Genomic DNA, 12,271 nt, shown 5'->3' with positions numbered 1-12,271 from the left:
CTGTGTGGTGCTTAGTTGCCGGCTGGGGTTAAACCACGACACTTTGTCACACTTGCTTTAGACTATGAGCACCTTAGGCTGGGAACAGGCACCAAGGAGCATGTGGGATTCTGCGCTGGATTTGCTATAAAGCACAACACTCAAAGAGTGACCAGTACCAATAACAGCAGTGTACTCTTTTCTCCAAAGCACAGCTCATCAATAAAATAGTTAAGTGAGCCCTTTGTCTGGCAACACCTCACCCATTGTCCCACCCCACTATTTACTGAAAGAATTTGAAGAAAGTGCAACATTATACAATAGGAACGTAAGAGCACCTCAAGGAGAAACACTGTGGGTCCCACCAGTGACAGTGAACCATGCCAAATTCCCGCTCAAGAAGCTACATTCTGCAACAGTAATTTCAACCTCTTTCTCCTCCTCTCATGCCTATTACTTTTCAGTCCACAGTTATTTAGTATTACAGTGAGTTGCATAGTCACTGAATTCCAACCCAAGGAGGCTATATTTTAATGTTGGGTGGTTCCAAATATTTCAGGTGTGGTTCCCTAGCAGAACCATCTAATGCTGTTGAAAGGAAAAGGGCATCCCCTATTCTTCAACATAGAAATAGGTCATGAGGTCCTTTCTCCTCTCTTGTGGCCATACTGGCACTTCCTGCATGTTTTTGTGACTGTTAGTTTACTAACCCAACAGAAAAGAGCATTTTTTTTTACTTTTTACTTGGTTAGTTTTATGTCTTGTTAGCAATTCAGAATATGTCACGGAAGGCTCCTGCATAACAGGTTTGGCAACATCAGCAGCAAGAATATGTGGCTAGGACCAGGGAGGAAGATAGGGAACAGGAACTCTGTGGCAATTATACATTAACTTTTCTCACTGCATCTCATGTCCTTTGGCTGAAAACTTTTCCATTTTGGAATGGTGAAATTACATCTGGAGAAAAGGAATGCAAACACTGTTCTACAGTAAAGCAGCTCAGCGTATACAGGTCTTATTTTCTCTTATTTCCAGAGACACCTGATACAGTCTAGAATGACAGCAAATGATCTTCCTGTGTTCTTTTAACTATTCTCAATTGATGCCTTAATTTTATCTTGAAACTATTTCTTCCTGCTCACTTGCTCTTTCCACACTAGGTATTCCACTTGATTCTTTCACCATATTCTAGCAGTAGGATCTTAACTGCCCTCCTTCTTCTTCACTTTAGTCACAGTCAAGTTCTCTCCTCCCGTCTGATCCACATTAGGAGCTCTAAATTAGCACAAAAGGAAAAGTCACTCTACTATTCCATTTGGTAGCATTACAGTCACCAGGTTGAATTCCTTCAAAAGAGCGCATACTACCAATTTACATCCTATATACAGTAACGTCTGATTTTTCATCAGTAGAAGTACTGCACTGTGCAGAGATTCTACACAAGTATAGAAAGTCCTCCAACAGAAAGTAAATAATATAGACCAGATTTGGCTCTCTCATTAAACTAAACCAGCTGCAGAAAGTTTTACCAATGCTAATGAAACCTCAGTCTTAAAGCTCCTGCCCTAAGGAGAATTCAGAATAGAAAGATGAAGAAGTTTCTAGCCTTCGCTTTCTTTTTTGCAGAGAAAAAATGAAACGTGATATAAGTGAATTTGAAAGGCTGTAAGAGGAGATAAAAAACCTCATATATCACAGTCTTAGTAAACGCTTGTTACTTCTCTGTCATTCTCATGGCAGAAAAGGAGGCGCTGCTTTGTTAGTTTTAAATACTTAGGAACTTTATGTGTGCAGGCAGCCCTGGAAACACTTCTCACCTTAAATGTGACTCCCGCTGTCAGAAAATAGAAATCCATTAGGTCTGCACAACATAACAAGTGTCTCTGACTCAATCTCTGTAGATTTATGCTTTTCGGGTATCCCTGAGACAGGTGAGGAACTAGTGGCAGCAGTAGAAGCTCTCCTTGCAATATCAGTCCTTCTGTGACCACATCTCAACCCTGTTCTACAGAGAAAAGCCACTGCAGGTAGAAGACAGCGATGCCAGAAAACCACCATACAGCGACTACACATATACAATAACTTTCAACCATTGTCCTGTAAGAACTGGAATAAGCTGGAAGACAAGAAGAGATTGCCAGCTCCCAAGAAATGTATGAACATTCCGCTATGGCAGGTCAAGCATCACTGGATTTCTCGAAGTCACACATACTTTTTGAACATCTGAGCATAGGCAAAACTTCCTTGGGGTTTTGCTTTCTCCTGCTCAAGACACTATACTGACCAGAAACATATCAACCATAGGTCATGGCTGCCCCATGACCTCTGTAGATACAACATAATCATGCTCCTGAACAGAAAAATCAAAGTCATATTTCACAAAGGTGGCTAAGCAGAACCTGGGAGACAAAAGGAGAGGTAAACAAGACAGGAAAAGGTGGTTCAGTAGCACTTTGTCCCCAGTACTTGCTGAGGCTCTCAGAAATTGCTTCAGGACAAGGTTATAGGGAAGAATAGACTTAGTGATTACAGAGAGATTAATCCTGCCGTGGTATGTACGTCACAAGCCCCTGGCAATAAAGCAAGCTTCTCTGCATACTGAGCTGATAAGCGAGCTTACTGTAGGTACTAAGTTAATTAGTAGCAGTCTGGGCAGGAGGTAGAGTAGATAGTGAGGTGAAACAGGGGAAAGGTGAAATGCTTCCTAGAGGCTGAATGAAGAACGAAGATCAACAATGAGATACTGGAAGAAAGAAAGAATGGAAAAAGGAAATCTGTGGTCTTAATTAAAGAAATCCACTGTTAAATGAAGTCTAGTCCTCACAGCACGATTGAACAACAGAGAACAGAAAGCTTTCTATAAAAAACATCTCTACTGTACATAAAAGGGAGACAGTTTAGGATGGCAGTATAAATGTCCTTTACTTTCCCTGACTTCTATCCATTGATTCACAAACACTGCATAGTGATACCTCTCAGGCCTTTCCCAAACCCCTCTGTGTTTTCTAAATCTTGTCATCACCAAAAACTTCTTGATGCAGCTGCGTGATCAATTTTTCTTTGTTATGGACCCCCCCCTACTGTAACCAATGACAGTCTGTATCAGACTATGGAGACAATCAAAATGGCAGACAGAAAAATTCCAGAAGTCCTTCAGAAATGCCAAAAGGCCTCACGCAGGAGCACTGTGTTGCCAGAAATTATATTGCAAAGGTTAGTTCATGTAAGTTCATCCTGCTTTGTACCCTTAGGTCCACAAAGCAGTCAGTATCACATTCATAAATATGTTCAACTAATGCATTCACAGCTGCTTGGCAAAGTATGATTCTTGTAAATGCATAAAAATCATTCCTAAAGATTCAGCCCAGTCATCCATGCAACTCCACGGGTAAAATATGCAGGAGTTACTGAACTCTGAACTTCCACTGAAATAAACTGAAGTAATACAAGCAACAACTAATGCAGCAGAGAGATCTACCATTTTTAGCCTTTTTTCATCCTGATATTTCATAACTATGTCTATAAATACTTTAAAAAGTGGTGCACCAATCAAAACTACTATACAAATTTTGAGCAAAACCTGTATCTTTCCATCTATCCACAAATCAAATACAACCTTTCCAATCACAGAAGTAGTTTTCCACCAAATAATGAAGATTTTATTCACCTTTCTGACTTTCTCCTAACTTAGCAAAAAGGTCTAGCCTCAAAGCAGTTTTTATGTACCTACTCCCCACAGCAGAATGTGCAGACAAGCGAAGTGCTTCGGCTCCCTCTACATAGCCTACAGAAGGATGAGTACCTTCTGTAGGTACTTACAAGGGGGATTCAACAATAGTCAGATTGTTGGAGGTATTTGACAATAGTCAGTGTACTTACCAGAGCTGGGAGGCACCTGAAGTTATCAGGCTGAGCTGGAAATCCCTGATATAATTAATACAATTTGCTGAGGACTAGATGGGTCTTAGATTCTACACCTTTCTGCAGGGCCTACTTAGTCCAAGAAGGAAGAACTTCCTTCTACTCCAATGGTTTGGGCTGAGCCGATCAAACGGTGCTCACTGCAGCCCTGGAAGTTATTCCCACTCTTCCTTCCTTCCTTCCCCTCCACCACTCTAGCTATGCATTCCCATTGCTTCCCTTGAATGGAGATCTAGTGGCTAGACAATACTTTGGTGACTAGATTCAGCCCACTAAATTCACTCTAGAAAAATGTAAATACTTTCCCACTAGCCAAGACAGCTGAGGTGGCTCAGCAAGAGATCAGCTGAGCACTAGAATCACTGCAAGGAGGACAGGCTTTGACAGCTGGGAAATGGAGAAGAGGCAGGAAGGAGGAAGTACTACCATATTCCACAGTAATTATCTATTAGGCTTGTTTAGCTGCCTTGTCAAACCACACTTTCACTCGCTACTTTAAAAAGTAGAACCATCTTCTTTGAAAATAATTCTTATAGTAGTGATGCTCTTTTATTACAATAGCTCAGTAAACAGAACACTTAGCCAGGGTCTGTACTATGTTTTAATTCCCTCCTCAACTCAGTAGGATATAAATCTTCTATCTTTAAGGAAGAGTTCTAACAACTACCCCGGTTCTACTAAGAGTTCTACTAAGCTACCTCGGTTAGAAGGAAGTACCGAGGTGTCCAGATTCCACGACGAGTCAGTCATGCTTTCCATGCAGAGAGGCTGTGAAAACAGTTTTGTCAAGTCTTCCTTAGCACTTAAAGTGTTCTCAACACTAGACAACCCCAAAATGGAAAGAGCTGTAAGAAAAAAATCAGTTTTCCCATTTAAATGATAGTCTTGCAAAATGACATGCTACACACCAGAAGCCTGACTTCCTCCTCTTTTCACGGATGTTAAGTCTACCATTTTCAAAGGAATTCTCTTGAAAGCCAAGGATGGATAACAATCAGAGCTGAAAGTCCTTTATCTGTCAGCAGCCAAAAAGGCAGGTATAAGGGAAAAATATTAGAAACATAGAAACGTTGAAAAGTCTAGGCTGGAAGGGGAGATCATCTGGTCCAACCTCCTACTGAAAGCAGGGCTTTAGACTCAGCTGAGTCTTGAATATTTCCAGCCAGGATGATTCCTCCACTTCTCTGTGTAAGTAATTGCGACGTTTCACTGCTTTCACATTGAAGACTTTTTTTCTTATATCCAGAGGCACTTACCCTCTTTCCTATTGCCTCTTGTCCTGTCACCATGTACCCTCATGAAGAGTACCTCCATCCTCTCTTTAACTACCTACTAGACATTGGAAAACTGTGAGTAGACATTCACCACCTGCCCAAGCCTTCTATAAGCCATACAAACCCAGTTCCTTAGGTTGTCAAAGTTCTCCAAGCCTCAAACCATCTTGCCAGCAATTCACCAGACTATATCCAATTTTTCAATTTCGCTCTTGAACTAGGAGGACCAAAAATGTACACAGTATTCCAGGTGTGTCCTAACAAGTGCTGAGTAGAATGGAGTAATCACACCCCTTGATCTGTTGACTACACTCTTACTGATGCAGCCCAGGGCACTGTTTGCCTTCATTGCTTCAAGGGCACACTGCTGACTCCTGTTGAGCTTGCCGTTCCTCATGACCACCAGCCCTATTTCAGCAGAACTGCATCCCAGTCAGTTGGACCGCAGCCTGTACTGCTGCTTGGGATTATTCTGTCCATGCACGACTTTACATTTATCTTTGTTAAACCTCATGCAATTCTTGTTGGCCCAATCTTCCAACCTGAACACTATTAATAAACATTTAGCAGTAGGACGTCTTCCAATTAGAGACAAACATGAACTGCAGCCAGCTCCTGGAGGTAATTCACGCTGTAGTATTTGAGAACTTCCAATGTTTTCAGACACATGCTAAAGGTTCAGATGATAACAGACTTCAAGAAGTAATTCAGTACCTGTTCTGTTGCTTATCAGTACTCCTCATTCCCAGATACATCAGGGAGTAAGAAGGATTTTAACCCAGCCCTCTGTGAAATAATAACCCGTTGCCTCCTTTTTTCCCTTTGTTTGTAAAATCAAAGAGGACATAAAACAACATCTGACAAATAGCACCCAATCAGGATAGGAAAATGTATGGATTTACATTTTGCAGAACTCATAAATAGATTTATGTGTGGGCATGTGATGTGGGCTGGGCTGGCAGTCCTTCCTGCTTTGTGAGGCAGAGATCAAGATTCCTCTGCTACGTGGGGGGGAGAGCATTATTTTCAGGGCAGAGTTTCTTTTCATTAAAGTAAGGCAGACCAAACAGATCCGACACAGGTAAGCACTCCCCCACCACTCACTCCGCCCTCTTTCCTAATGAGTTTCCTGCTTTTGTGGGACAGACCTAGAAGAGCTGCAGAAGAGTAGAAGGCATGTGATCGTCCAGAAATTGCTTTGGATTCAGAACCTGGAAAAATGAGGTTCTAGTTTCCCACACAAAACTCGTACAACAGGATCTTCTCATCGTTTGGTGCCTTCCCATATTCACTAGTTACCAGCTTTTAGTTTCAAAAGAAATCTTCGTTGTCTCCCTACAAGAAAACTCAAAAGGAGGAAGGGAGAGTTTTTACTGGTGTCCCATCCTCAGGTCAGAAGGGGAAGGAGCAGGGACAAAAGGGCTTGAACATTTTTCCTTGTGATGAAGAGAGAAGTTAAAACATGACTGTTCCTACCTACCGAAACCTCTCTCTGGTAAGTATACGCTGAAAGCAGGCAGTAAAAAAGGTAACGAGAAGGTAATCTGTTCAGAAAGAATGCGTTTCTTTTTCTGGCATTTGTATATATACAATTATCTATTTTTGCTGTAACAAGGGAATGCATTTAGTGTGCAAAAGCACACAATGTAACATGGAACTATATAAAACTGTGTATTTGTTTGGAGATGCATATTCATAAAAAATATGCCCACTGTCATGCTCTTTTCCTTCAAAGGGGTCTTCATCAAAACAGTGGGATAGATGTAGGTTAGTATAACACGTGCAAGCTGACTCCTTAATTATGGTGTTCTTGAATACCACAGATCCCTGGTATTCATTCCATATTGACTGCACACGGTGACAACTGCTGTCTCTTTCAGAGAGATGGGGTTTGGAATGGAGGACAGGAGGGGCTCTCGTGTTTGAGAATGGTGCAAAAAAGCATATCAACAGAAAAAGAACTGAGGATATAGGCAAATATTCAAACACATGCCTACATTTTGCAAAAACAGACATACCCCAGCTATATCTAGAACTGAAAGTAATGTTATTGCTATAATGCTACACTGAAGTTAGATGCTCAATTTACTGGGGCAGACAGCCCCATTAATAAGGCTACTTTTCTTCCGGGATCTGAACTAGTATCTGAACCTTCATTATGCAATGTACAAATGTCCTAGAATTAAATTTATTCTTCGTTTCACTTTTGTAGTAACCTCAAATCTGCATCCTAGACTGCTCTAAGTTCTATTAAGAAGCTAGACCTTTTTAGATAAGCCTGGCAATAAGTGCTGATGGTCTATTTATGCATTTTAGTCCTGCAACTGTGTGTCCAAGCATTCCCGTTACTCAATATGCATTCACATAGGAAATTCTAGTGCATTTACATTGACATGCATTTATGCATGGATTTCCCAGGCTTATTACGTATGTGCATACCTGCCTGTTCTCACGATGGCATGTACTCGAGTATGTATGTTCTTATTTTGGTCATGATGCTGATAACGTGTTTGTATGCTCATGTTTCATATTGAAAAAACTATTCCGTCTTCCACAGATGTCTGTTCCCTTAACTACTCATCTGTTCTCAACTGTCTGCTACCACCATCTATACTACCATGTGGTTAGAGGCACACTGGAAGAACATCCGCCAAGCCTTGTTGCTTCTTTTCACTGCTGCTCTTCTCATTGGTGTCACCATGCTGGCCATTTCATCTAACATCAATCCAGTAGGCTATTTCTTCCTAGGAGTAGGGGGAGTGTGCCTGGTCGGCTATTTGCTGAGTGTGTTTGCCGAGTGTTACCTGAGGAATCGGCACCAACATGATGCAAATGAGATACCTCCAAGCAGACAAAGCCAAGCAGGGTAAGCAGCAACCTGGTTATTCCTCTTACTTTAACTCTCTCTCCTCAGATACGGCCATTTTACATATTTTTTTGCTGCCCTTCCCCTAGAGCACCAAACACAGACTCCATTCCAGAAGACAAAAGTTCTTTTTAGGTTGTTTTCCTTCATTCTTCAGGTGGAGGTTGCAAATGTCTGTGCCATGCATGTGTGGCAAATATATATTGTCCAATATATATTTTCTTCCCCCCAGGAACTGATCCACTAACAATTTCCAAGGTTAAACAGATGCAGGCCCAGTTTTATTTTTCTTTGAGTAATTGACTCTTGCCAAACAATGAGTCAGACAAGGAAAAAGAAAAAATGCTGAAGCAATACTGAATCATAGCTGGGTTTAGCTCTATAAACCTTATCACCAGAGCAACTGTTCTCGGCAAACTTTTAAAAAGGAACTTGTAACTGGGTGTGTTTCCAGTCTTAAAAATCCAACTTGACACTAAAAAGCCCTGATTTTGAAAGGCTCTGAATACTCCTACATCTTTTTTGCTTCATGTATCTTTGCAGGTTCTCAGCATCACCTACTTTAACTCCAATTTGCCTACTGTAGTTGAAGAGTTTAACTTTATTTGTATCTTTGCTTCCTTGTCTGTATAATCCAGATAATCATTATCCACATCCATAAATGACTTGACATTCTCAAATACAGGGTGTTGTAGGAGAGTAAAAATGTTGTTACATGTTTATTTTTAGAAAGACTACATAAAAAGAAGTCTATATTGGGCTTTGCTAGGCTGGGGGCATACTAGAAGAAAATTAGTATCTATTTATTTAAAAATATGACCTAAAAAGGAAAATATTTCTAAAGTAACATTTTTCTCTGCAGAGATTCCAACACAGAATAGCTAGTCCTTGTTTAAACTAAATGAAAATACTGAATTTTCTCCTCTTCTTAAAAACAGATGAACATTGAGCTAATGTATTAAAAAAGCAAGGTCCTGTTTTATTCTGAGAAATAATTAGTAGTTAGCAATTCTTAGTAATACATTTTACCTGGTAGGAGATTTTAAATGAGGGACATCATCCTTATGGGTCCCTTCCAACTTGAGATATTCTATGATTCTATGATCAAGCTAAGCCTAGGACACTGAACCCAGTGTGAGGGACATCATCCTTATGGGTCCCTTCCAACTTGAGATATTCTATGATTCTATGATCAAGCTAAGCCTAGGACACTGAAACCCAGTGTGAGGTTTTTTTACTTACTCTGGGGAGTGTGGGAAAATGGTCACATGAGCCATTCTCCAGACCAGAAAGCAAGACATTAAGTTGGCTGGACAAGTGAGCTGATCCAGTGGCAGAATATCACATACAATAATACCACATGAGATACCCTGTCTCAGTCCCATCTGTTGATTGTAGCACGGTCCCTATGCTACATTATCCAGACTACCTGCCTCTGCAGAAACTAAGCAGTAAAATAACGAGTGTAACTGCCATTCCTCTCTTTGTGCATAGGGTGAACGCTGCCTATGAAGCGCCCACCTATGAGGAGGTGATGACCATGTCCGTTCCAGCAATATGGACGATTGCATCCAATCCAGGCTTGGTGCCCTCACCACTGAATGAGCCTCCTCCTTACAATGTAGTTATTGAATCATCTGGCCAAGAAGAGATTATGGTGGAGGCTCTCAGGGTGTCAGTGGCATCAGACACAAGGCGCGCCTCTGAGACAGACACAGGCTCCAGGATGCAGTTGCAGCTGGTGCTGCCCCCAAGACTACAGCGGTTTGTTTCGGACATCCATGAAGTGAAAGGTATTGAAGACACGTTTGAGCCACTGGAGCCACTCACGCCACCGCCTGCTTATGAGAGTGCCGTCAACGATGAGGTCTTTGAAGATGCTTTCCAGTCCTCCATATTATGATTAATTTCACCTTCCATGAATGCAGAACCAAACCCTCACCCCAATACAGGGTGTTCCTGGAGGGAAGGTGAAAGAGCTGAGATTTTTCACACCCGAAACTGTAAAAGTTTGTCTCACCATTCTTTGAACCAGAGCTGAACTACAGACACAGCTTCTGATCTCACTAGAATCTTTTTGCACAGAATATAAATCAATGCAATACCACAATGCTTTGTCTTGGCAGATACGTAAAACCACTGTGAGGAAAGTTGTGTTATATAGAGCAAAAATTCTCAAATTGGAGATACACCTTTATGGGGGAGGAGAGTGAATCATGAGAAGAGACAAAGTTGCCAAAGGACCTCTGAAGAAGGACTGTAGGATGCAGGCAGGAGAAGCTGCCTCAGAAAGGGGAGGAATGGAAACAGCACTAAGTAGGTTCTGCCTGTGCGTTACAAACAGCAGTATTGCTGGGAGCTGTGCGATCATCAGCCACCCTAAAATCCCTACTGAGAGACCAAGGCTGCAGTTCCCTGAGTTGCTGTTTTGCAGCAACACAAATTTATCGTCTGCACCGTTGGTTGCTACACCTCTGCTGCACTCACTCCACATCCTCAGCTGTGCTGCACCGAAGTGTGACTGAGGGGAGGGTGGCTGTCTTCATCCAGAAGCCGGCACCACCCGATACCTGTCACTTGGGGTTGAAAAGCTGACGGCAAGCACGGCACCATGAAATTACTTCTGTTGTTCACAAGGTTCTCATCCCACACAGCCTCCAGGTGGGCAAGAGGGAGATAATAGCAGTTTTTCTCCTGTAAGAGGCGCCGGCAGTGGGATACTTACACATACACGCATCCTCTGCCTGGACCACCAGTCTTAGCAGCTCTACAGGAGGGTGTATTTCTCTGCTGTACTGCAGCCCCAAACAGATCGCTTCAGGTACTTTATTGTCATCATGGCAATGCACCTTGGACAGAAAGGTCAACGCTCCTCCAGTTCCCCGTAACAACAGTCTGCACGGAGGCTTCTCTCTGGACTCTGGAAAGGCCCAGTCTGTCTGCCGAGGTCATGGCTACAGCGGAGAGCACCTGAAAATAGCAGTCCCGAGGCACACGCAGTCTTCATCATGATGGCTCTAGGTTGGAGCCAGGTTCTAGCTCTCACGGATCAGCAATGCTGTAAGGCTTTTAAAATGGGTGAGTTAAACTGATGGGCTCCGCAGCATTAAAGTGGTCTGCAGTATGCAAAGAGATATTCATGTCTGGTGAATGTCCAAATAAGAAAAAAAAAGAATATGGTGGTCCAAATCTCCTATGAAGGACAGCAGCAATCATCACAGCCTTGTCTAGTACAACAGCATTATTTTTAATTCATGTGAGGAAACATCAAACCATAGGCTAAAAGCAAATAAATTATTTCCTATTGTTTGATTCTTTAAAGAAAAAAAAAAAAGACTTTTTATGTTGTTTATAAATAAATGGGACTGCGCAAAAAATACCTGCTGGCATCACTAGTTTTTCCTCCCAAAAGGAACACTCCACAAAGCATGCTTTTGCTTGCATTCTGCTCGTTTGATAATCTTGGCTTAGAAAAAGGAGAGGAGTTCCATTTCTAAATCTACAGCTGAATCACTTTAATATCATTAATGATGAAGCAGCTACGATACCTCTATCATAAAAGTATTATGAGAGACAAATTTGCTGATAGAGGCAATGTGATTTTTTTAAAGCCAATCACATTTTTTGCATCATCTCCCTCCTGTAGCTGCAAACACAAAAGAACAAACCACGATGAAAAGCAGTACGGGTGTACCACGCAGGAACAGAAGCTTAGGGTCTAAGCTGGGCGACCCCGGACCTTTCTGAGTGCACCAGGTTGCCAGGACTCAGGAGGAAATTGAGGTGACCAGCACAGATAAAAACTAGCCAAAACAAAGACGAAAAAATGTCGCCAGCTGTGATCAGTAGGGTTTTGTCTTCAGCACCTGTAAGGGCTATTCAAGCCTTCGGACCGGTGATAGGTTTTAGCACGTGAAACTCCTGCGCACCCGGGAACAACTATCGGATGCTTTACGTGACAACGGCTGTAAATTTGCTTCCGCTAGAAGGACGCTCACTCGCTTTCCCCGTCGTGTTTCACGTGTTCGCGGCATGCCCTGCGTGCTCCCTTCCTTCCCTTCCCATCGCTGAACGTTACCTGGGCCCTCCTTCGAGTTCAGCTGACTTTAGCTGAAACGAATGTCAACAAAACATACGTAACAAAAAACTCTATACAAAAAAAATTTCCCGGAACCGGTATGTTTGCAAGGAAAGCTGCGTACCTCTTAATTCTACCTGCACGCAGAATATC

At 42.1% G+C, this 12,271-nt stretch overlaps 1 protein-coding gene across 1 annotated transcript; it reads left to right on the top strand.

Annotated features, from left to right (window-relative positions):
• The first annotated feature begins 7,771 nt into the window (after window positions 1-7,771).
• TMEM139 (transmembrane protein 139) lies at window positions 7,772-9,943 on the top strand. The gene is made up of 2 exons (XM_009287148.2): window positions 7,772-8,040; window positions 9,535-9,943. The coding sequence occupies exons 1-2, from the start codon at window positions 7,793-7,795 to the stop codon at window positions 9,941-9,943; spliced, it is 657 nt and encodes a 218-aa protein (XP_009285423.1). The 5' UTR covers window positions 7,772-7,792.
• Window positions 9,944-12,271: the final 2,328 nt, after the last annotated feature.

This window comes from Aptenodytes forsteri, unplaced genomic scaffold (assembly GCF_000699145.1).
Source record: "Aptenodytes forsteri isolate BGI_AS27 unplaced genomic scaffold, ASM69914v1 Scaffold216, whole genome shotgun sequence".
Classification (NCBI taxonomy): Eukaryota; Metazoa; Chordata; class Aves; order Sphenisciformes; family Spheniscidae; genus Aptenodytes; species Aptenodytes forsteri.
This window is presented reverse-complemented; position numbering and strand designations above follow the sequence as displayed.

What these genes read in the sequence shown, in the direction of transcription:
- TMEM139 (XM_009287148.2), top strand. Translation starts at nt 7,793, where the DNA reads ATGTGGTTAGAGGCACACTGGAAGAACATCCGCCAAGCCTTGTTGCTT. An exon ending in AGCAGACAAAGCCAAGCAGG is followed by an intron (nt 8,041 to 9,534) that starts GTAAGCAGCAAC and finishes CTTTGTGCATAG; the next exon opens with GGTGAACGCTGCCTATGAAG.